The sequence below is a fragment of the Bombus affinis genome, chromosome 2 (assembly GCF_024516045.1).
Source record: "Bombus affinis isolate iyBomAffi1 chromosome 2, iyBomAffi1.2, whole genome shotgun sequence".
Classification (NCBI taxonomy): Eukaryota; Metazoa; Arthropoda; class Insecta; order Hymenoptera; family Apidae; genus Bombus; species Bombus affinis.
In genome coordinates this window covers 963863-990950 of record NC_066345.1, presented here as the reverse complement: position 1 = coordinate 990950, position 27088 = coordinate 963863, and the positions used below count along the sequence as shown (strand labels likewise).

The 27088-nt window shown below is 30.6% G+C and overlaps 2 protein-coding genes and 1 long non-coding RNA gene across 10 annotated transcripts in view; all 3 read right to left on the bottom strand.

Moving 5' to 3' along the window:
* Positions 1-1242: 1242 nt before the first annotated feature.
* The window catches only part of LOC126923852 (CCR4-NOT transcription complex subunit 6-like), a 407221-nt gene continuing 381375 nt past the window's right edge, over positions 1243-27088 (bottom strand). For all 8 annotated transcript variants that reach the window (XM_050737754.1, XM_050737753.1, XM_050737764.1 and 5 more), the window contains 6 exons: positions 24953-25265; positions 15491-15642; positions 9807-10037; positions 7730-7907; positions 7502-7641; positions 1243-7388 (listed from right to left, as the gene is read on the bottom strand). In XM_050737754.1, the coding sequence (XP_050593711.1) occupies positions 7312-7388; positions 7502-7641; positions 7730-7907; positions 9807-10037; positions 15491-15642; positions 24953-25265 (1091 nt within the window). In that variant the 3' untranslated portion in view covers positions 1243-7311. The remainder of the gene's footprint in view (positions 7389-7501; positions 7642-7729; positions 7908-9806; positions 10038-15490; positions 15643-24952; positions 25266-27088) is intronic.
* Positions 11220-13047, bottom strand: LOC126923973 (protein YIPF5 homolog). Its single transcript, XM_050737961.1, has 2 exons — positions 12720-13047; positions 11220-12623 (listed from the first exon to the last, which is right to left on the bottom strand). The coding sequence occupies exons 1-2, from the start codon at positions 12913-12915 to the stop codon at positions 12064-12066; spliced, it is 756 nt and encodes a 251-aa protein (XP_050593918.1). The 5' UTR covers positions 12916-13047; the 3' UTR covers positions 11220-12063.
* LOC126924075 (uncharacterized) lies at positions 16030-21700 on the bottom strand. The gene is made up of 3 exons (XR_007713409.1): positions 21300-21700; positions 21036-21167; positions 16030-20905 (listed from the first exon to the last, which is right to left on the bottom strand). It is a non-coding gene; the product is annotated as an uncharacterized LOC126924075 (long non-coding RNA).

The following is a 27088-nucleotide window of genomic DNA, read 5'->3' as shown; positions in this document are numbered from 1 at the left end:
TTATTTTATTGACAAAAGTATGTTTAACTTTGGAATTCTCTATAATAATAATCTTCTCTATATAAAAGTAGAAATATAATGATATAGTTTAAATTTCTTAATTTGTAGTTCTTTACTCTTTAAGTTTAATTATTTATTTTTAAGCATATTATTTAAATATACACGATGCACTAAAAATAGGCGATCAAAGTTTGATATTGTATTCTGCTCTTCCTAAAAGTACGAAAAAGTGAGATTGAAAATTTATTTCATAGATTTGGATTTCACCAGAGTGATTATTACGTTTGCAAAATATTTAAACAGAGATCGATTTACTATAATACATGTTAATCTACTCAAGAGCAGAAATAATATCATTACTTGCAACTACTTAATTTGAATGTTTATTAGAAAAAGTAAAATATGATACCAAAGTTTGGTCATCTATTTAAATTACACTCCGATTACGAATGCATATTTACTACGAAGTGTATATTTATTTTATTTAACAAATGCATGTAAAAGATGATAATAAGTCACTGAAGATTATTGTAGATTTTTATTATTCGAAATTATATGTAAGGAACTTGGTTCGTGACCACTTATAATATTCAATTTAGGATTGTAAGAATAAACATAAAATAATTAAAATAGCCGATATTCTTTTGTATGAAATATCAGCTACTAAAGTTTACTTTTTGATTACTTTTTGATTTACTTTTAACCAATTAGTTACATTGTTCAGTTAAAATGAAACTAATAATAAGAGTATAAAACAAAACTGATGTTATATATGTATATGTATAAGTAATATAATTTATCCTTGACATGTGACCGACTTTAATGTTAGCTATGATTATCATAAAAATTATATTGTATAAAAATAAACATAAATCTATGATATATGTATTATTAATTTACTATAATATGCATTCTTTTACTGTACAACTTTTAACATTAAATATATTCTAAATACAACTTTAAAAGTATCATATTTTGATATAATTCAATAGTGTTTTTTTTCCATATAATTTTGACAAATTTTATATAGAACAAAAAAGTTCATATATAATTTTATTCCATATAATAATAAGCATGTAATTATTTTATTTTCTGAATACTTTTAATTTATTTTATGTTAGTTAATAAACTGTTACATTCAATCATGACTCAAACGCAGCCCATATACAATCATTGCATTTTCAATAAAAAGTAAATTACATATTATTTTAAGATAGGTATTTAAATAAAAAGATATTTAAGTGCAAAATGACAGAGCATTCAAACTTTTATATATTCTACTAGACACATTCTCTCCTCTAGTATGTCTTTACAACTCTTTTCTTCCATTATTCAATCAGGATCGTGTTGCTACATATTTGTACTTTCAATAGATCTTTGAGTATTTATATAGGTATATAGTAATGAGGAATCATCATTAACTAATTAAGTGAAAAAATTAAAATTACAATTATAGTTGGCAATAAATTTATAGTATGTTTATATGAAGAATTATTATGATGAGACATTCTTATATAAAATTGTGAATAGAATTTACAAATTTATGATTATGCAGTATATCGTACATGACATATTTTAAGTAAAAATGACATCGCTTTAAAAATATATTTTTAGAAGATATTTAATCATTAAAAATTCATTGATTAAAAAATTGATATTTAAAAAATTTTGTGTAACTATATATTATAATAATTATATCATACGTTTTTAAAGAATTTTATTCTTTCAGTGATTAAATTATTTGCTTAAATTAATATTTTTTACCTTTAGAGACAAAACAAAGACTAATAAAATAAGTCTTGATTCCAACATTTCCAATATAGCATGTAAAAAATTTCCAAAAGCGTACACGACATCTGATTGAATTTACAATATTAACACTGAAATGTAATTATTCTTATGATGGACGCAAGAATTATGTTCCAATGTTTATAATTTGTTATCGTGTTCTTATAAAAGTACAGACTGAAATGTGCTGTGCTTGTCTTATTGTACTCTAATATAATTCTATTCTTATTTATGGAAGTCAAAAATCGACACTATCACGCAATATTATATAGAATATAATTAACATTGCACCTTGTTCGAGCAAATAAATCACATACACGAGGCAATACGAAATGAAATTATAGAATAATTTATATCAAATTATCTTTGGGATTATGTTAAAAAAATTATGTCGTATTTTGCGTTAGTTCTATTATTGTATTATTTCTACTTAATATAAGATCGTTTGCAGAAACATAATATATAAAAAATGGCTATATACTGCAAATTATAATTGTAGTATATTGATTTTAATAAGCCATATTTTTTTCAATCCAGACAATTATAAAATATTTGTTCAATATTAAGATATTAGTAAGAATTCTAGTATCACGTGCGACAAACTAAAAAAAGTAATATTTTTATGAATAAATAATTATTATAAAATGTCTTGTATTAAAAATGGTTCTTTTGGTGTCGTTTGTTATATTGTACCATATAACTGCTAAATGCAAATATATTTTTAAATATTATGTTATATATATGTACGTATATATTAATAAATAAGTATATAATATACTACATTCTGATAAATTATTATTATTAAACACTATTACAGTGTGGTAATTTCAAATCTATATGTTTTGTTATATTGTTGGACTTAATTTAAAAGCAATATTATTCTATTAACATTGCGCGTATAGTGTCATTTTATATTTATGTATATATACTTATATTACGTAGTATGCCCAAAATTACAGAGTACAGAAAGGTAAAGGCATTGACTACATACGTTTGATCAAACTGTTAAAGATGTACCAAACATTTCAAACAAAACATTGTGTTCACATCATACAAGACTGACAACTAATATATTTTTAATCACATAAAAATGTTTATTATTACTAGTTAATTAAAACTAATGTTGAATCTTCTACATATTGTATGGAGGAGCTCAGAAGATTGAAAATTAACATATTTAAAAAATTCCATAACTATTTTTAAACTCATTTATGAATTTAATAAGATAAAATTGTAAATATGCAAATTATATGTAAGAAACACTTTTAAATTCATAATTGAAATCATATTATATCAGTTCGATGAATTCTCATATTGTCAATATTTTATATCATTTTATTATTCAGCGTCATTCCAGTTAATTCTACACATTTATAACAATTTAGTACATTTTTGTTTTTGTTATAAAATTTAGTGGGTTTCACAAAGAAATAATCTATGATTTCTAGTGAAATTTTGTTCTAATATAAGTACTAATTAAGGTATTAAATATTATATTCAAAAATATAATATTTCACAATAAAATCATTACTTGATCATTTATATCTTTATGAATATGGAATGTAAAGTGTATGTAAAGTTGTATTAAAATATATGTATATGTATATAAAGTAATTAACTGCTTGTTTACTAATACCAGAATAAATTTTATAATTATATCTTTTTTATCTTAAAAATACATCTTTCAATATTGATATATCCTTCCTGCAGCATTAATTCATTAAACATGAAAAAATTTGAAAACAGACGTGAAAAACTGAAACAAGATTTCACAAACTCATATCTTTACACACAAAGCGGATTGAAATGAACTAATGTATTTCATTAATATATGATTTCTGTTCATTAAAAGTAAATGTTTATCTAAATGATTCTTTAATTCTATCTAAGTACTCCATTTATTGTCATACGTATGTAATCATCTCATCTTTTAAATAATTATTTATAATCAATTCTACAAATATTGATATATAAAGAAGAATTCATTAAAAACTGTGTAATAATCTAATTTTAATACAGCACTAATTGACTAGACTTTTTGTTTTAATATAGTAGAAGAAGTATTGTTTTATATGTATTAAAATGAAATATTGCTAAACAAGAATGTTGTTAAACAAAATAATGTAAATTCTAGAATGTTTGTTAACTGCCTTCATTATAAACGTCTTATATAGTTTTTTTATCACATATATCAATTGTTAATACTGTTACATCTAATTAAATTGTAAACAGTTGATTTCTTTTATATACACACAAATATGTATGCCATATCAGTGATTAGAATTTATCAAGCACGGATATGGTATTTTTTCCAATGTTTTCAAATTGTTTACAAAATGTTGATAATCTTCCGATGTATAAAATATGTCATTATATAAATTTTGTGTAATAGCATTAGGGTAACATTTATAAATTTCATATATGAATATCAATTATACAAATGAAAATGGACCACTAAATTTTTATAAGAATTCATCGAACTGTTTAAGACATAGTTAAGATTTTTGTAAGAGTGCTGCTATCTTTATTTTATAACAAGGGATACTATGTATATATTTTTAAAACAAGAAATTATATGAAATTGTCGATGCTTTTTACAATCTTCTTTGTATTATAGTTTATATGAAAGCACATTAGCGAAAGTAGTGTTACTATATTGAAGAACTGTGGTTCTCGATTTATTACATAGTATAACAAAGTTAAGTATTAACTTGAATTACATAAATTTTTGATTAATGATACAATTTTGTAGTTGTTATGTGGTAGTCAATTAATAATATTTAATTTTTTGACATTCTTCTCTTTTTCTTTATTACCTAAATTCATATTTTTATATATTCTGAGAACCATAATACTTCAAAGTACATACATAAACTCTAAGCAAGAATGTGATATTGATCATTAATCCTTCCGAGCTTCTATTTAACAAAGCTATTTTGAATACTATGGCATATGGCATTTGTGTCAGCCAAAATGCATGAAAACACATGTTGTTATCTAATGCTTTAAATAAATTATTAGTTGCTCTGCCTTGTTTTAATATTTCTCCAACAAAGCATAATTGTTATAAGAAATATATATTTTATTACTGAAATATGTCTTGCAAATTATGAACAAAAATTTAAAAAGATACCTATGTATCTAAATCTGTTGAATATCAGAATGACAAAATAATTATTTGAAATAAAATGTTTTGAATATTATGCTTGTAAGAAAAATTTATTTTTTTGAAAATAACAGCTATTATAAGGTTTACTTTAATATCGATTCCGTTTCACATAAAAGATACAGATATTTTTCAAATTAAAAGCATTCAATTATGATTTAATATTTGATATTACTTGAAAAGTAATGATTATTCTGACAAATTTTATTTTGTTATAAGAAATTTTATACTATGTAGCAAATAATAAAATTTACAATACTAATAATACATCAGAAAAAAAGATATGTGGAAGTCAAAAGCATTTAATATTGATATTATGAAGAAAATTGCGTCAATTGAATTTGAAAAAGTATTAACATCAGATATCATTTACTTCATTCATATCATGATAAGTTTTAAAATTCGATGCAAAATTTTTTAAATAAGATAAAGAGAAATTGGCTCGAAATTATGAATAATTATCCTAGCATATTTTGTATGTATGTTCAATTATCATATGTTTATTTCTGAATGCATATACAAACAGGGATTGCCACTTCTATCTTCATTAATTAAAACTATATTGTAATTACCTACTTTATACAACATTTACTACACACATGTCTTTGTTAAACTAATCGTTTACTACTTGTATAATTCAGTTGTTGCATTTGTCAAATGTGAATAGAAGATAAGCCCATTTAATAGTTTTCATTATGAAAACTATACAGTATATCGGTAGTGCCGTTTTGTTTATAAAATGTGTAGGAACACTAGTCATTATAAATGCTAACAGGTATTTAGGTACATCTAAGCAACCTTTACAATTGCTGAAGTTGAAGATCTTACTTTGAGTTACTGCTCTTCGTATACATGTTTTGTATTCGATTACATAAAAAATAAAAGTAGCTTGTTTTTAATGAAAAAACTAAAAGCATTATCAGAAAAATATCAACGTTTTAGAACCTATTATGTATATATGTATATATATATATACATATACATACAATATATATATACATATATATATATATATACACATAATATATATTATATATATATATATTTATTTATTTATTTATATCAATAATCAATAATTAATTAAAAATAATAAATTTCTATATCTGTTATGATAATACTACGTAACATTAAAATATGAAAATGTTTCAATTGTAATCTTCTATTATTATTTGAGGCCTACTAAAATATTTATAAAACATTTACAAAGATATTATAACATTTTTTGTGCAGAATAATAAAATGTATTATGATACAATAAAATATTACGTTGATGATAAATGAAATTGTATACATTTTCCTTACAGAAACAGATGTTGTATGAGAAATAAATGGATAGAAATTTGTTCCAATCTTCATTTTTGCGTTGAATTACGTTAGATAAAAATTATAAACGCTTAATAAGATCGCTATTACTGACTCAAAAGATCATTGTATTTAATATAACAATACTTACAAACCCTGAAAATTTAAAGAAGAAATATATAATACAAAGTAAGATTAGAAAAAATAAGTTTTGCTATACAATTTAGATTATATGCAACTGAATTAACAAGTAGTAAGTTAGTATTCGTTATTTATCATAATTGGAACTGAACGTCTAATGAATGAATGTCAACTGATTTTCAGGATACTGTGAATGATGAACATCATTACATTATTATACTTACAAATACACTCGCTACAATATTATCTATTTACTTATATAACATTATCATTCTCAATATACGTGGCCAATAAGAACAGATTTGTACTTGCATTGAAATCGTTAAGTTAACTCCAATCACTTCGCACAGCCCAGTATAGTGTGTATGTTTTCATATTTTTTGTTTTTGTTTTCTTTAAAAATACAATTTCTCATTGGATGGCAGCATTCTTATCAAAAAGTTGGCTTGGAGAATGTTGTAATGACATTTAGGAAGAGATTAGGGATTTTCTAGTAGATACTAATTTGTTAATAAATATGTGAGTTGTTCCAATTGTTAATGTGAATATCACAGAGGCTTGATCGGAATATCTTTTTGTAGGAAAATAGGTATCTACATATTACGATGGTAGTAAAGGTTAAAATACTCTTAATATGGGAAAGTTAGTTCTTAAAAATGCAATACACTATACATGGGCTAAACGCATTACAACACACCTCCCTTCACCTGGTCATTAGAATTATTCATCAGTATCTAATAACTTGTGTTGAATGTGCGGTAATATGGAGTATTTGTAACATTCACTATTGAAGTAACTGTCGACTGCGAGTGATATTGCTAGAGCCAGAAGTAAGAGAAAATGTGATGGGGATTTCTTTCTTATTATCTTTTATTATTCCCTTATATTTACTTGGGCCTAGATCGCAGCGGTTGCTACCTGCGTGAGATCAATCCATTGCTTGTTCCTACTGTTGGTGTCATTTCAAGCTCTACTAATAAAGGAAAATGATCTGAAAGAAACAGTTAATTTATATTTAATATATAAATGTCGATTATATTTTGTAGAAAGATTTCATTAAGCTTTATGAAGCATCATAGAAATTTCGTTTCATTATTCTCTTACCAGATGGAACGTGTGGATGTGGACAACCAACTACTTTATGTTCTTTAAACCAATCTGCACTTAGAGGACCTAAAAGTCCTAATGGTACCATACTTTGTTTCGAGTAGAAAATGTAATCTATTATACCTTTGAATTCGAATCTGCAAGAAAGGGGAGAGCTACGATCTTAACTTCCATTCTATATGAAATAAAAACAAGATATTAACATAACGTATAAGTAAAACTTACGTATAATTAGTATAGGGCATGATATCTTCACTATATGCAGATGCAAGTTTAAAAGAATGAGTGAATTCATTAGGTTTATCGCAACCAGAGATCTTCTGTAAGCATGATTTATAAGCTAAGTCTTTAAAGTCACGGTGATCAGCCGCTACTCGTCCCGAAGTAAGAAATTCAATTACACCTAAAAAAAAAAAAAAAAAAATATTTAAATAAATGTAAAAGACAAAAATATCAAATATAAATATTATCACATTATGCAATAAAAATATTATTTAATATTTGAAACAAAATTAGATTAGTCAACCTAAGTGTTTCGATAATAAAGGAAAAAGGGACGAAATCAACGTATTATTTATAAATGTCTTGTTCCTCATAAAAAAACGATGAAAATAAGATATATTCAAAGTGAATTTTCAAGATACTTAAAAGTAATTCTTTCAGAAATAAAATCTTATTATATGTATATCCTATATTTTGTTATACAACATGAATCATTGGATGAAATATCCATTAACATGGCAAGTGATATTAACAATTAATAAAATAGAAATTAAATATTAAATCAAATGTTAAAAATCTAAATGTAGACGAGATTTCAGAATTAGATTATGTTTTCTATAAGTTAATCATTACGAACATGCACTTTCTCTAGATTAACATTGGACTTAAAGTTATTTTTAAAGAACAAAGTAACATTGTTACTCCTATTTTATTAAATACTGTATAAAAAAATTGTTTATTTCAAACAGCCTTTATATTAAAATATTTTATACTAATATTCTCAAATAAATGATATAAAGACATCTAAGTATTACAGTTCAATTTATAAATATTGTAAAGTCGACCAGTTGCGGAAAGACGCGATCGCGAGGAAGCGCATCAACGGAAGTCGTAAATTCCTGTTACGATTATAATAATCGACGCCACGAACAGATCGATCCCCTCATTTCTGTTGGGATAATAGGGGTGGTTGAGTTGGTATAACACTGCGGTTAACAGGTTATGATATATATTTTATTTCCAACAGCTGATTTCACTGATGATATAAATGTTCGGAGATACTTGTGGGTTAGGCTACGATGTCGAATTCTAATGTCTTTTACAATTAGGTTTAAAGTGTTCGACTCGTATCGGTATTAGCCACTTGTCGAGTGGCGACTAAGTTCTGACTCTTTTACATTTACATTTACATTTTACAATTTTAAATGATACTCTACAATTTAAGATACTTTACATATTGCGTTAACCTGTTTTGATTTTTAAGCAAAATAAGGAAGCCATACATTTTAATGTACTTGGTTGTTTATACAATACGATATTCGATTTCGATGCAATATATACAATAAATTATTTGCAATTAATGCTTTGATTTTGTTTAAACAACATTTTTGTTTGATCGTCGATGGAAAATAATGTCAGGGAACGCGAAACTCAAGTATACGGTACGATCGCTCGCTTTTTTCTTATGAAAATTATTATATCAAAGTAACAGGCACTCGAGAGTGCCATAATTTAGGCTTCTCTCTGTACTGCGTGCTGAGCCAAGGGCTCAGTAGAGTCGTCAACGAAGACGAAAGTTCAAGAAATATATGTATTATACATACAGTCTATTAAAACTTTAATCTTATAATTTAATCTTACTTTAGCAAACTTTACGAAACTTTACTAAACTCACGGTAGCCTTTTAAGAGTTTCAAGACGTTCTTAATTGAAGTTTTCTTCTCTAAAGTTAGCGAATTATTTGTGAATAGTTCTATCAGATACGAAACTTTTTCTGTGAACATCACACACCTCATTTGGTGATTGAAAAAGAGATCTTTTAAATCTCGACAATGTATTCTACTCTCTACTATATCTAAAATATTATTCTGAGAAACCAATCAATTGTAATGAACGTTGTTTCAAAAGACACGCGAAGAAAACAATCTTTTGTCTTTCTTCGACGTGTTCAAATATTGCCTGTCCAAAAAGTGCAAGAAACCGATCTTTTCGGACGATTCAGAGCATTTTGGAAAATCAAGTATCGCGTAAAATTGTATGTAAAGCTAACGTATAAGATATAAATGATAGTATAGTTTACCAGAGTCAGGTAGAGAATTGAAGTCACCGCAAAGTAACAGCTGAACATTGGAAGAATCAGGCTTGTGACCAGGTCTGAAAGACTGGCCAGCTTGGTCCAAAATGGAACGTAATTCATTACTGAGCATCATTGTTTGTATTAATTTAACATCGCAAAATTCTGGATCCCAATGAATGTGGGCAGTGCAAACTAAAATCGGTTGTTGAACTTGTGCTGGATCTGATGGAAGGCCTGAAAAAATACCAAATATTATTGCTTTACTTTTAGTGAACATAATTTAATGTCTCGCTGAATATTCGTAAATTTTATTCAAATGGTTTGATTAAGAAACAGCTGATGAATTATGGATATTAAAATCATATATTAAATAGTAAATAGCAAATATTTGTAAAATATAATAATAATTAATTCCATAGATTTTAATACGTATTGCTAATATGATTAGAGAAGAGTTGTGCACATTAATTATTCTGGAGCAATGTAAAGCGAAGAAATCAATTAACCCTTTGAGTGCTGTGGGCGCATATAGATGTCTGGCGAAAGCTATCGGTGTGGACTAAGAACACATATATGCGCTTTCTGTAAGTGCCCGGCATGGGCTAAGGACGCATGTATTTATATTTTTCAATTTTTCCGAACACCTACGCAGAAGTAATACTATTACGTTTGTGTGAAATAAATATAAATGCATTCCTTACGGCAGTAAACAAATGCCAATAGTGGCTCGTTATTGTCGAAGTGGTCACCACTTGTAAGAAAACTCTACATCTGGTTTTTTTAGTTTTCTCAAGCACTGAATTTTTCACACACAACTAAATTATTAACTTGTGTTATATTTACTAAATTTAGTTTTCTAGTTTATTGTTTTCTAGTTTATTACCCAAATTCTAGTTAACTGTAAATTTCAATGTTTATAATAAATAATTAAAAATAACTAAAAAATAACGCTCCTGAATCATTTAATCTCGTGCAAAAGAATTACTATAACTTATTACGATTTTCGCTTTGAATAGTCAATCAACAGAGTTCAGTCTAACGAAAAAGTATTCCGTCCACAGCGATCGTCAGCGCTAGACGCGCGCCGTCCGTACGGACGACATAGGCCGCGAGTAATCAGCACTCAAAGGGTTAATTGAACTAAATAATATTATATTAAATTTATAATGTCGTGTACTTATTAGGACAGGTTCGAATTTTATGATGATTGTAATAATAAATTAATTTTGGGATACCAAAAAAGGAATATTACTACTGACCGAAAAAATATTAAGGCAAAGTTACGGTTATTAATCAATCTAATAAATCTTATCCCATCTAATGAAATTCATAATTATGCAAGAGGTGAATAATAAGAGGAAAATAACAAGAGAAATATTTATAACACAAAAGGATGATAATGACTTTTCAAAGAAATAATAAACTTGAATTTATTGTCGAGATAGTCTTTTCGTAACTGTTTTTCATTAAATACGATATTTATTTCATTACATTAGTATTTTATAAGTAACTATCTATCTTGAAATGCAACTGAGTTTATATCACTATGTTCTAACTACAAGTTTAGGGTAACTGCTAATTAATTCTATTAACGCAATTCTTCTTTCTTCTTGTATATGAAAATATCATCTAAATCGAGCAATTATTAATAATTAATGCAGAAGGAAGACATTAAAATTATATACACATGTGTGTTGTAGAAATTTGATGAGTTACAATAAAATATTAAAACATAATAACTGTATATAAGTTATATACATAAGTTTTATTTTTATGCACATCTCATTCTTTGCAAATATATGATATTTGATCCATTTGATTCAAATTTATTTACTTGTGTGATTTTATAAATTACGCTAAAATGGTAGAAATGATAGAATAATCTATACATAATCTAATATCACACTGATATGAAAGATGAGAACAATAATTGTTTATTGTACAATTTATTTAAGACCTATAAAATAATCGAATAACTTATGGTAATATATTCAAAAAATGTATTGTACATATATGTAAATTACATTATTACAATATATAAAATGTCACATTGATACATTTTCAAGATGAGATGCTTTAAGTAACAATACATGGTCAGCAATGTATTGACTTTTATTTGTAATTGATAATATTGTATAAATGTGATTGTATATTTATGTGATTCAGCACACAAATGTATCATTATGTTATATATTGCATTAAATATTTAATCATAATAAGTAGCTTTATATAAGAAGGTAGCAAAAGTATACAAATTTTGCTAAAATATTATCATCAATGTAAAAACACCATAAAGAAGACCACAAGGATATGCAATAAGAAGCCGTTGATTTTCTTCTCCTGACATAGTTGTAAGGAGCCTAGATGCGGATAAAGTTGACCAAGCAACTGCAAACATGGCAAGAAATAAACCGATCGGGCCTCTCAAAGTTGTAAAAACACTTAAACCAGCAAGGACTACTACAGGTAATAAACAATAACCTAACACAGATGCCACGGAAGACAATGTAATATTATTAGAACTGCTCATTAACGATTGCAGGATATACATCAAAATGCACGATGTTACAGCTAAACCATAAACATAACCGAAATGTGCTTTTGAACCAGCTAATAAGAGAAACGCGGCGAGCATTAAACAAAATGCTACTGGTCCAGCTAAATCTGAATCCTGAAGTAAATAATTCGCATCGTCTATTTGTGCTTTTCCATGAAATGGATTTAATACAGCTAATGTTTTTTGTAATATTCTATCAGGATCGATGCCCAATTCTTCTAACAGAGGTGGTTCTTCTTCTTCATCTACAAATCCAGCTGATCCTAAAATATTTGTATCAAACGTAATAAACATTTATTTAAAGCGACATAAGATATCTTGATTGAAATCTGTTTTAAAACTATTTTTACGGTACGTACCACCAGCAAATGTATTTTGAACAGGATCGAGAACAGGATAACCTTTTTGCGCGTATGAATAATCACCAGCTTGTTGATCATTATATGTTTGAAATTCGAATTGTTGGTTAGGTTGATCAAAGCCAGAGGAATCAAAGTTATAATGGCTTTGAGGAGATTGTCCCCAATAATTTTCTTGTCCAGTATAACCAGACATTTGTGTGTAATATTTTTTATAGTGTATAAATTTATTTCTTTTTAATCCGAACTTGCACTAAATTCGTAACTGCAATTGACACATTCACATAAGTTAATAGGTTATGAAGTAGCAGTCTACTAGTTCTTGCGTGTGCTACATGATGGCGCAGTTTGAAATACATATCTCAGTCGATAAGCGGATAAAAACACAGACGATAAAAATTAAAAAATTGTCGATATCTATAACGTATATCGATTCATCAATCGATATTAAGCTATTTGAAAGCTATTTGAAAATCAAAATTACCGACTTGACAATTTTCGTCACTTGTTACTTATTCGAGTTAAAAGAACGTACAAAAATTTCGAAAGCTTTTTAGAAATTTATTAAAAGTAACCGCATTTCCTACATAAGTTTGAAATATACTTTTATTTTATCAAATTACTAATTCCGTATTCTCTTCAATTATATGTAGCGTCTAGAATCTAGAAGTATTTATACAGTAATTGTATAAATATTTATACTTATACATATTACTATATAAATCATTTACTAAACAATTGAAATTAATTCGTATATTTAACATAGTTTCATTAATATCTATTTTTACTATCTGCGCATCTATTTTCCCCTCTGACTGTAATTGTTCATACATAGCCCAAAAAAATTTCCATGAATTGGATGAAAAAGGGTGATTCAGATCTAACTTTATTGACTTTCGGATATCTTGTAAGGGAGACAATCCTAAGTAACATGCTCTTTGTCCGAGGCTTGGGACGATCATGGTTCAAAAGTTATGAGAAAAAGAAAATTGTACTTGTTACGTTACGTTCACTCCGATATAAGTAGGTTAGGTCTACCTCACTCTAGTTTTCTTATTTAAAGACCGAAACCAGCAGCGAGATGGGGTTCCTCAGGCCGAATTCAAGGAATCTGCCTCTCGGCATCAACCTAACCTAGCCGAACCTAGCCATACCTTAACTCGACATATTAGGATCGCAATCCCATTCAAATGCATATGCAATTTCATTTTTAGCCACTTACATTCGAGTAAATGCAATACGACCTGTACAATTTTCTTTTTCTCGTAACTTTTGAACCGCGATCGTCCTTCTACGATATATTCGAAATTCAAGAAAATTAAAGTTGCGGATAAGAGGTGCCCTTTTCCCACATTTTTACACCACTCTATACCGATGGACAGGGGATCGTGGGTGTGGTGTCCCTAGCTACTAGCTGGACACATAACACGCGCAAGTAGTTATATTTTGAGATAGCCTCTCGTGAGTTAATACGCTCGTAAAAAAGTGGATCGTATGACATGTAAGGGGACGTTTGCTAGATGGTTATCCGAGATAGGATTGACATTCTGGCATCTCTACGTCATGAATTATAAGGCTGCTCGCGTATATGTAGTCTATGAACTTGTGCCACTTCATCTTCTTCAGGCGATACGAAACGCGCTCCTCGATTTATGCTATTATAATTTATGACTCGCAATTAATTAAGAAATTGCTCCGATATCGAATACTGTCTATCAGTATGTTTTGTTGACTGCTTTTGCGATTCGAACACCTCTGTATCATGATCAGATGCCATTCAGTTTTTAATATGCATGTTCGATCCGCTCGAGCTTGTAATGGTCTGCTTGTTATGATCTTGTAATTATATCGATGGCAGTCACAGGTTTACAAGTTCGTTCGTACGAAGCTAATATGTTTAATTACGTGGGAAATACACATGATTATATTTCTCGTTCATGGTAATATTTAGTTTACAGCTGAGGCCTGTAAATCAAATAACAGTTTTGCTTCTAAAGCAAAATTTATCCCACTACGGGGATAATGCAAATACTTAAACAAAATCTTCTGAATAATAGAAATAATAGAGTTTCTTTGCACCTAAGGGATACATGTTTAATACGTAGGAATAATCATGAGAGCACGCGAAGGTTTCGAATAGTGGGAACATTTGAAAGACAATGTTTCAGTGAAAACAGTTCTTCTGACTGCAGCAGGAAGTTTCAAAATTACTTTGCAATTTTGAAAGCGTTCATTAGTGAAACTTCCTTGACAAAGAAAAATCGCTCATACTAAATTGATATGATTTTATGATCCAGGAGCGAGTGTGGTGAAAGTGGCAAACCGTGTGCCAAAATATACGTATACAGGGTGTTCAAAAGAAGATTGATAGAAATTCAAAGAGTAGTTCTACGAAATGGAAATAAGATGAACATGAAGAGTAAAAATATTATGTTTGGTTTACAACATTCTGTTTGTTGCAAGGAGTAATGTATTGCATGTACATATAACACATGCACAGTTGACAGGTATTTCACTCACCTCTTTTATTCTGACTAATTAAAATTAGCTAGTTTTTTCTATTTATATTAATATTAGCTACTGTAATATTAACTTTTCAGCAATATGTACTGAAATTAAATTACAGTTTCATGATAAATTTTATATATTTGCAATAATTTGGAAGTGTCCAAATATTATAGTTATGGACGATAATGTATGCAGTAATCATAATAATATTTGATCCATGTATTCATTATCAGCAGTATATTTAGGTTCGTAAGATCACTCACCATTATCCCAAGCAGCTTCCTTGGTCCTAAGCAGGGCAGCTAATCCAATATTATCCTTTGGCATTACTCGATTCAGCATGTTGTCAGAACCTTCTGCATTTGCCATTGCCAATTGGTTAAATTCGACTAAATGCTCTTTTATTAACGTAAATCTGTCGGAAAACAAGGAACAAATGGATTAGAACGACACGAAGTTGTGTTTCACTGTTAATTTCGTAATAATAATTTTTTTTTTTAATTATAACAGGAATTGAGATATATCATTCTTTAACTTGATATACAGTGAAAGTCAGCAATGAGTTGTACGTTTCTTAAAAACGAGGTTCGTATAATATTGACACACCTACAGACTCGTTCATGTTTCTTACTATTAATTTATGCTTTTTGATCTTTTCACATTTTTTCAATAGATCTCGTCCCTTTAAGATGTACCTATACTCATTTTTGAATATTACTATATACACGATATCGAAGAGTGTAATACAATGGATGGAAAAACAAATTCATCGATTATCACGAATTAACGTCAACTTTATCGCTTTAATTAAATTTAGTTAAGTCGTATCGTTAAGTCGCTTTATCATATTTCAAGTTGTACGAATGTGCCTACAGAATTAGCGAATTCGATCGCTGTAAAATTAGTATGCTTCTGTTACGTGATAAAACGACGTGATCGAAGAAATCATTCTTCTTGTTGATCTATTTGCATAAAAATTCCACGAGTGATTAGCGAAACTTAATTTCGTTGAGTGAAAAAGAAACTTTGCAACTTGGATACGATGGCCAAAGGATTTTCGTTGGGAAACTTATAAGAAGGCGTATCACGTACACCATGTAGAATACAGATTTCTCTCGCTGTTATGTGTAGCACGTATAGTTGGCCAGTATATTCTTCACTGAAACTCCATTACAAGCCATCATCCCTCTTACGATCTTACAAGAACCTCTAAACAACATGGAAGCAACGTTACCCATAGATATCGAGTAGGCGTCACGTAGAGCACATCAACGTTTTTGTAAAAGTTGATGCTTAATGAACGAAAAAAGATTCGGAATTGTTCATTTAGTCAACTTTAAATGGCACAGCTAAACGGAGACTTAAATTTCCCTTCATTCGCTACTGTATGTAATCGATCGGTCTCTATTCTACTTATTTTAAATTCGTCAATCATTTTTTTTTATTATTATTTAATTTGTACTGTACAATTTGTCCAGCTGGACGTTTGTTAAATTTTTCTAAGTTAATTGCTAAATAACATGTGGGTGGCTACTCCCAGTAGGATACCATCTTCGAGTTTGACTATTTTATTTCTTCAGTCAGGTGTGTGGGTTGTTTTCTCGAACAAAGGTCTCCTTTTTTATTTAATTTATATTGTACAATTTGTCCAGCTGGACATTCGATAAATTTTTCTTATTTAATTGCTAAATAACATGTGGGTGGCTACTCCCAGCAGGATACATCTTCCAGTTTGACTATTTTATTTCTTCAGTCAGGTGTGTGGGGTGTTCTCTCGAACAAAAGTTCTTTTCTATTTAATTTGTACTTTACAATTTGTCCAACTGGATATTTGGCAAATTTTTCTAACTTAATTGCTAAATAACATGTGGGTGGCTACTCCCAGCATGATACATCTTCCAGTTTGACTATTTTATTTCTTCAGTCAGGTGTGTGGGGTGTTCTCTCGAACAAAAGTTCTTTTCTATTTAATTTGTACTTTACAATTTGTCCAACTGGACATTTAGTAAATGTTTCTAACTTAATTGCTAAATAACATGTGGGTGACTACCCCCAGTGGGATACCATCTTCGAATTTGACTATTTTATTTCTTCAGTCAGGTCAGTGGGGTATTTTCTCGAACAAAGGTCTTCTTTTTTATTTAATTTGTACTTTACAATTTGTCCAGCTGGACGTTTGTTAAATTTTTCTTACTTAATTGTTAAATAATATGCGGATAGCTACTCCCAGCAGGATACATCCTCGAGTTTGACTATTTTATTTCTTCAGTCAGGTGTGTGGGTTGTTTTCTCGAACAAAAGTTCTTTTCTGTTTAATTTGTACTTTACAATTTGTCGAACTGGACATTTGGTAAATTTTTTTAATGTAATTACTAAATAACATGTGGATGGTTACCCCCAGCGGGATACCATCTTCGAGTTTGACTATTTTATTATTATTTTATTAATTTAGGTCATGGACGTCATTTTCAACAATTTTTGAGTTAATGAAATTCCTGTAGAGCGAGTACTTTCTTCTATTCTATGTTTTCGTTATTCAAGTCGTCTAAAATTATTAATTATTATTAGGAATGTTTAGTAATGTGAATAAAGACAGTCTAAATCCACTGAAATGAGACTCACTCGAGCGCACGTTTGCCTCAAGATTTTCAACTTGATTTCCTCAAAAACGAGGCGTTAAGAGAACAAATTTTCTTCTTTCTTTTCAAGTTGTTTTTTCAAGTAGAATCACCTGTTGGTCGCTTTTGTACCAGTTATTAGATACCCTGTATATACTACATAGCAAAATATGCTTTTCAATACGCGTAACTTAAATTGGTAGTCTATCAGTTTCATAGAAAGCTAGTAAATATCTATATATTTTGGTGAAATTTAAATTGGTCCGGATACTCGTGAGGATATTCTGCCAACAAGCAAGGTAGGTTAAAGAATTTCCTTTTAATTGATTCGCTTGTTTTCTATATTTGTTCTAACAATAAAAAAGGAGCGTTGATCTAACGAATTGTTTTACAATTGTACATGATCTGTTGTTCTAGATTATTGTGAATCGACGAGGGCATTGTTTCTCCCTTTTCCATGATTTTCTCCCAATTTTTTTTTTTTTTATTTCTTTATATTCACAATTTGTCCAATTTGGACATTTGGTAGAATATTGTCTCCCAAATGGATGAAAAACGAACGAATCTCCAAAGGACCTTTTTACCTACTCTATACGCAGTTTTACGAAGTTTTGATGTTTAAATTGGCGACAGATTGTATATGAATCGACGAAGGTACACGTATCGATTGCTGTAATGTAACACGGAAGTCGTATTAAAAGTTGCTGGAAATAGCGCAGAATAGTTTGTGGCATCAGGAAGAAAGTAGGAACTCGTTAAATAACGGTGGTCTTTCGTCCTTGCAGAGATTAGATTGTTAGTCTTCCATTGGCATCGCATTTATTATACGGCTGGGATTTTGCGGCCGAGCGGCGAATTAAGTGTATAAAGTGGCTGACAGATGCAACGGTTGCACCGGCCTTTAAAGAAACTGCGCGCTCTCTTACAGTCCATGCTGAATGTAGTACCTTTCGTTGCACGTTAGCCGTTAACAGAGCCCATTTGTGCAGCAGACCATTTCTGTCTCGTATCTTGTTATCCCCTGAGATGCGAGCACAGATATCTAATATTTCCACCACTCTACCCGTAGCTTTCAGTCTTCGGTTACAAAACTTAGAATGAGTTTCACAGGGTTAATACTGACCCATCATACACTAATACCACTAAGCTGTACCGTGGCTTCTATGAATTCCCAGCGAAGATATAATTAACGAGGCTGGCTGTCCTATAGTCGTTCCAGATTTCATGTCGCCTGGGACTCATCGACTCTTCGCTTTTTCTATCTGTCCAAGGACCGTGCATCGGCAAAGCAGCTCGTTAATCGATCTCATTTAACGTTGTGATTCTCATCCAGTATGCCGCAGGAATTTTTCAACCATGAGACACCTGATTATATCAGTCATGGCTACTGACTATTTTTCTTCTTAGGCTTTAGACTGTCGAATAAAAACAACGATAGCTCCTGTGAACAGTCTGTTTTCCAATATAATGTACGCTGTGGGAATAAATTCGCGCTAGAAGCAGAGTCAGCGAGATTCTATGGCTCCGAATAAGTCGAGAAACAAGAACAACGTTTTTTCGCTCGCAGCTTCGTTTCCGGGAAATTCCTTTTTATTATTTAACTTGTACTTTATAATTTGTCCAGCTGGACATTCGGTAGATTTTTCTAGCTTAATTGCTAAATAACACGTGGATGGCTACCTCCAGCGGGATACTATCTTCGAGTTTGACTATTTTATTTCTTTAGTGAGGTGAGTGGGGTGTTTTCTTTTTAGTCTTCTTTCTATCAGAGTTTTGCTCGTTTCAACAGCCAGCTGGTTTGAATGTCCTTGACATTTTTCTGCGTATCTGCCGATTTCTTCTTTGACCGTTGGTATTTTTAAGTCTCTGCGTATATTCTCGTTTCTGATATACCATAGGGCGTTGACTATTGTTCTCAGTATCTTCTATTGTAGCCACTCTAGTTTATTTATGTGGCTCATTGCTGTTGTCCCCCATAGTGGTATTCCGTACGTGCAAACTGGTTTTATTATCGTTTTGTAGATTTTTAGTTTATTTTCTATGCTGAGTTTAGAGCTTCGACTAGTTAGCCAGTACATCTGTCTTCTTTTTATTCGTATTTTGTCTATAATTGATTTAGTATGTTGTTTTCATGCAAGTTGTGTGTCTATGTGGAGTCTTAGGTATTTAACTTGCTTTGTTTGTGTCACGTGCGTGCTATTCAATTGGATATTTGGTGGTTTTCATTTTCTTAGTGTAAATGTAATATGGTTGCATTTACTGGGGTCTGCTTTTATTTGTTCTGGGAAAATTCGGCTAGAAAATCTGTCGAATATCGGACTAATTTTTAACTAAGCCCGTTTAAACTCTATTTGTTCGAAAATGAAACTTCAAGCGACAGGTATTTTTTTATACTGTACTTTTGACTTAGTTTTGCATGTAAAGTAACTATGCCAATTGTCCATTTCTATTTAATTAAGAATTAGAGAAGTATACTTAAATACAAATAGTCGACGAGTTCGCAAGTTTGATTTTCTTGGAATTGGAGCTTCCAAGGCAATTTTGTTATTCTTGATCTTCGTCTTATTTCGAGTCACATAATCTTCCTTTTCATCACGGATTTTGGTGTATCCTACGGTGTATATTTTGGTGTGTCGCAAAATTTTAGCAATCATTCTATATGTGCCATGAAGAGATGTCTGAAAACTTTTTTCATTTGTAATACGACAGATGAGATTCAGCGCGAAACGACGATACTATTGAGAGTATTCTGAAAATTACATAGCTTGTTTGATTATGTTTTAGATGAACAACGACCTCGAAATTTATGTCTGAAAAATGTTTGGGTATGTAACATCGCAAATGAAATCCAATGCAGATTGACAATATTATTGAGAGTGTTTTGAAAATTACATAGCATGTTTGATTATGTTTTAGATGAACAACGACCTCGAAATTTATGTTTGAGAAATATTTACGTATGTAGTGCCATAAATGAAATTCAATGCAAATTGACAATATTATTGAGAGTGTTTTGAAAATTACATAGCATGTTTGATTATGTTTTAGATGAACAACGACCTCGAAATTTATGTTTGAGAAATATTTACGTATGTAGTGCCATATATGAAATTCAATGCAAATTGACAATATTATTGAGTGTTTTGAAAATTACATAGCATGTTTGATTATGTTTTAGATGAACAACAACCTCGAAATTTATGTTTGAAAAATGTTTGCGTATGTAGTATCACAAATAAAATTCAATGCAAACCGACAATATCACTGGGAGTATTCTGAAAATTACATAGCATGTTTGATTATGTTTTAGATGAACAACGACCTCGAAATTTATGTTTGAAAAATGTTTGCGTATGTAGTATCGCAAATGAAATTCAATGCAAAGGCAGAGTATCATTGAGAGTATTTTGAAAATTACATAACACGTTTAATTATGTTTTAGACGAACAACGACCTCGAAATTTATGTTTGAAAAATGTTTGCGTATGTAGTATCACAAATAAAATTCAATGCAAACCGACAATATCACTGGGAGTATTCTGAAAATTACATAGCATGTTTGATTATGTTTTAGATGAACAACGACCTCGAAATTTATGTTTGAAAAATGTTTGCGTATGTAGTATCACAAATGAAATTCAATGCAAACCGACAGTATTATTGAGAGTATTCTGAAAATTACATAGCATGTTTGATTATGTTTTAGACGAACAACGACCTCGAAATTTATGTTTGAAAAATATTTACGTATGTAGTGCCATATATGAAATTCAATGCAAATTGACAATATTATTGAGAGTGTTTTGAAAATTACATAGCATGTTTGATTATGTTTTAGATGAACAACGACCTCGAAATTTATGTTTGAAAAATGTTTGCGTAAATCACAAATGAAATTCAATGCAAACCGACAGTATTATTGAGAGTATTCTGAAAATTACATAGCATGTTTGATTATGTTTTAGACGAACAATGACCTCGAAATTTATGTTTGAAAAATGTTTGCGTAAATCACAAATGAAATTCAATGCAAACCGACAGTATTATTGAGAGTATTCTGAAAATTACACAGCATGTTTGATTATGTTTTAGACGAACAACAACCTCGAAATTTATGTTTGAAAAATGTTTGCGTATTGTAGTATCGTGGACAAAAGGCCTAAGAGATATCGGGTGAACCATAAACAATGTCGCGAGAGAGCTGTAACATCAACCACATCTCAATCCATATCAAAGACCAGGCAGCACACCGAGGGCAAGGTGGCAACTAGATGCCTACACATCTTTATTGCGTACCTCAGTATTCTTAAGGACCCACCATAAATCTTGGCATTTTCATGGTTAAGGTCCTTCAGACAAAAAAAGCATCTTTTATTTCGAGTGTTCTTTACATTTTTGTCTACTACGGGAAGATACGGTAATGTTAGTTTTCCTCGCGTTCAGTATCTTTCGTTAGCAACTTTCTCTCAAGGGCGGTTAGCACCCTTCCTTACCCACCAACTTAGAAAATTAGCCAATTGACAGCGAGGTCTATTTCCCTCACTCTCCTAATGAAAACTTGTCCTTAACAAATCAGCTCTTTCGTGTCCTTAGACCTACCCATCACTAGCTTTCCCCCGCCACAACATCGTCACTAAACTTTACTGATTTTCCAACTTTCGAATAGTCGACGTCTCTTTACCGGGTTTCTACCCTTAGATCAGTCGCTTACTTAATTTATATAAAGTTGTTAGAGTAAAGTGTAATTTATATGTGTCAATTCAGTGTATACTCAATTGTGACTATTAAGTGCATAATAAAGTGTAATAAAAAGAAAGTTAATAGTTGTGTTACGGCTCAACCTTCTTGTTTTTATAATCTGAGTCACAAGTTTACGTGACAGTGTCGTCGGTCCTTCGATTGAATAGTTTCGTAGAAAAGGCCTACGTAACACTGGCCACGAGCGGTTGCGAAACACGTGTGTGGTGGGGCTAAGACAAAGGGATGCTAAGGGAGAAAGACGAATTAACAGTCAGTGTCAGTGGAGAAGCCAGAGAGCGTGATCGAGAAGTCGGTGAGTGCGAGTTGTGTTGTCGAGAGAGTGTGGTGTGCGTAAGAGGAAGAGCGTTGGATCCGTGGTGACGAGAGTTGCAAATTACCTATTGAGTTGCCTACATTATAATACGTTATTGTATTTAGTTCACGTTAAACAACCATCGTTTCCTGTTTAATCAACATCTGTACAATCCATTCATTGTAAATTAATCATAATAGTTTACGATACTACAGTATGTAATATCACAAATGAAATTCAATGCTAATCGACAGTATTATTGAGAGTATTCTGAAAATTACACAGCATGTTTGATTATGTTTTAGATGAATAACGACCTCGAAATTCATATTTGACAAATGTTTGCGTACGTAACATACGCAATGCAAATCGACAGTATTATTGAGAGTATTTTCAAAATTACATAACATGTTTGATTATGTTTTAGATTAACAACGACCTCGAAATTTATATTTGAGAAATGTTTGCGTATGTAATATCACAAATGAAATTCAATGCAAACCGACAGTATTATTGAGAGTATTTTCAAAATTACATAGCATGTTTGATTATGTTTTAGATGAACAACGACCTCGAAATTTATGTTTGAAAAATGTTTGCGTATGTAGTATCGCAAATGAAATTCAATGCAAAGGCAGAGTATCATTGAGAGTATTTTGAAAATTACATAACACGTTTGATTATGTTTTAGATGAACAACGACCTCGAAATTTATGTTTAAAAAATGTTTGGGTACATAATATCACAAATGAAATCCAATGCAAAGCGAGAGTGTCATTGAGAGTATTTTCAAAATTACACAGCATGTTTGATTATGTTTTAGATGGACAACGACCTCGAAATTTATGTTGGACAATCTTTTTCAAATATAACACGACAAATGGGATGCAGAGCGGAACAACAATATTATTAAGAGTACTCGGGAAATTGTATATAGTATGTTCGCATATTTAGCATTATTTAGCACACTTAAGGAGCATTATGCGCGAATGAAATAGATCTAATGGCTACTGGTAATAAATTACATTCCTAGCATGTAGCTGTGCAGGTGAGAGAACTGCTGCATTTTGACAAATAACGAGAAGGAAATGCCAGGTAAGAAATTTCTGTTGTGGTAGATGTGTACGCCAGTTGTACAGTTAACAGTTGCTATGAAGTTAATTGTATTTTGCGTATTATGCAACGAACGTGCCGATCCATCATTGTCTCATGTTTTGCTAATTAGATAACTGTAAAGATGGTGAAATATGTTCGAATTTACGCGTATCACGGACCGTTCGTTTTGTATATCTATGCAAAACTGTATGTGCAGCTAAGCACAACCTATAAATTACCACTGTGAGTAGTTGAAAAGTACTAGAACTAGAGTTTGCAATCATTTAAGGTCTTGATGTGTCAAGAAATGTTGGCAAGAGAATAATTGTTTTAGTTTTTACGTGGTCCTAGTTACGTGGATTGTGTTACATTTGCATAAAATCTTGCATTGTGTTTGTATAAAATATTCTTCGCAATTCCAATATTTATGACGAGATAAAGATAGATTTAAAAAATTTGCCATTTAATTATACAAAGATTAATATGAATTCCAATTTATATTATTATACAGATATTATTCGAATCAATAAAGATCTCTTTATGGTAGCAATCAGAATTTATAATCCTAAGCTACGCTTTACAAACTATGGACAATTTTTTTTTCCTAATTTCCCCCCCCCCCTTAGAACTAATAGTTTTCTGAAAAATCAATTTTCAAGGAGATTAGAAATTTTAACTTTGGAGATGTTCTATTTAGCAACTTGATAGGTGCAACGGTAAGGGCACGAAACATCTGCAAGATGGAAATTTTGCAATTTTGTTGAAAATTGATTTCTTCGAAAACTGTGGGTTCCGGGAAAAGCAGTTTGCAGGTTCGTGTTTAGCTCACGAAGAATTACCTACCGAGTGTTGCAAAATTGGAGAAAAGTACAAACTCGTCGAACAGTGTAATTTTTTATGGATTTACTCGTTAGTTTTCTACATAAAAATGGATGGATCTTAAATAGTGTCGTACTTACTTCGCTGTTCTATAAAATATGGCACAGCCATCTACGTATTTACGATCATTCTCCGCCATCGTCTTCGCCCGAGATTTTGGAGAAAATATGCCATCGTAGCCATCGTGTTTAAGTTCTGGCAGGAAGAAGTTGTAGAATTGGTCCGTTTCGACCTCCTGCAGGCTAATTATGTCCGCGGCATAATGTCGTATCTCATCGAGGATTCCCTTTTTCCGATACTCCCAATCGAGCGCCCAACTCGGACAATAACCGTACATTTGTCGAGTCGCGTACTTGTCACATAATACATTGTAACACATCACTGTGAATATACCTGGAACAAAGACAGAACAGAACCACTTACAATTTTTTACTAAATTTTACTAAATTAAAGTCAAAACATCTTTTAGAATAATCGCTCTCGCGAACGGATACTTTAATATTTTTCTTTTTTTTATAAAGATTAAAAAGACACATCGACTGATAAGAAAGATCGATAATACATAAATTGAAATATAAAATTTAATTGGAAGGGAGAGAGTATCTCTGTAAGGTAGAAATTTGTTCAAAATTTCACTACTCATTTAATTTCGTTTGCCAAAATTTTCTCTATTTCTTAACGTTTAAATTATTTCGTAAAATTATTTTGTTTCGAAGTGTTCAGCGAGTAAGAAACGTATTTCCCTTTGTGCAAGAGATTATAAAGATAACAAAATTAATGCTAGTCGAACTGACGATGATAAAAATTAAGTTGTGTGTATGTTCGTGTGTTGGGTACGTGTATGATTGTATGTGACGTATGTAAATGTTTATATATGTGTACGATATATATAGTGAATGGCAAAAATCTTCTTTGTAATGGCCTGTGAGCCTGAAATACGAATAAATACCATCACTGTATTTTAAAATATTCATCGAACTGTTTAACGTGATGAATTAAAAGTTCTACTGCTTATACATAGACGTAACGACGTAACAACGTAATTACAGAAATGAAATCTAAATAGAAATTTGCCTCGTCTGCTAAATACAACACGTTAGTGCTCTATTTTAAATACCGTACACATTTTTACATATTCAGATACCTGGGTACGACTCTGGACAGGAGATTAACATAGAACAACGCATCATAGACAAATCGAAGCAACTCAGGGACAAACTCAAAAAATTTTATTGGCTCATTGGCCGTCGCTCCAACCTAAGCACGCAGAACGAAATTACGCTCTATAAGACCGTAATAAAACCTGTCTGAACCTACGGATTCCAACTATGGGGAACAGCAAGTAATTCCAACATTGAAATACTCCAACGCTTCCAATAGAAAACGCTAAGATCCCTAATAAATGCACCCTGGTATGTTACCAACGAAATAATCCACCGTGACCTCAAGATACCCACAGTCAAAGATGAAATATACAAGTCCAGAAGCAGATATAACGCAAGAGTCAACAACCACCACAACCCATTAGTCAGCCAACTACTTGACACGACGGACCAGATCCGCAGATTAAAAAGAAAATACCCTTTCGATTAAATCCTTAGATCCTACTAGAACCAACGATATAAACTATTATAAACCATGTCATTGTATCACGCCAAATGAAGTTACTGAAAATTCTCAACGGGAATTGATTGTAAATATTCTAACAAATGAAAAAAAAAAACATTTTTACATATTATGTGTACTTTGTAGGATTTTTGGAATGTTAAATTTCCAAAAAACCCATGAACATCCGCGGTCTACTTAGAACAAATAATTCATCGAATATAATCAACAAAATCATAGGATGCGAAGGTGAATGAAAAAGGAATAATTATTTTACATATTGTTCGTAGACGTGTGATTTACATAAAAATTCTCGTCAAAGGTTAACGAGAGTTTAATAGTTATTTCGAATTCATCGACGTTATCATGTCAAATGCACATTGTTTGAACACGATGTGCCGTGAGATAAGCGCCGTTAATGGCTGTCGTGTTCCGGTTTTCCTTTAGATTTCCTTATCCAAATCCAAGTTGGAAGATAGAGGCAGTGTAAGTACGTATAGAGACCCGAGCTTATCTTAACGCGGATAGACGATAACGACTGAGAAAATGAGACAAAAGGGAATTCTTCTATAGTTATTTTCCAAAAGGTTCTTTCTTCAGGACCATGTTCA

What these genes read in the sequence shown, in the direction of transcription:
- LOC126923973 (XM_050737961.1), bottom strand. Translation starts at nt 12,915, where the DNA reads ATGTCTGGTTATACTGGACAAGAAAATTATTGGGGACAATCTCCTCAA. An exon ending in TCAAAATACATTTGCTGGTG is followed by an intron (nt 12,624 to 12,719) that starts GTACGTACCGTA and finishes CAAATATTTTAG; the next exon opens with GATCAGCTGGATTTGTAGAT.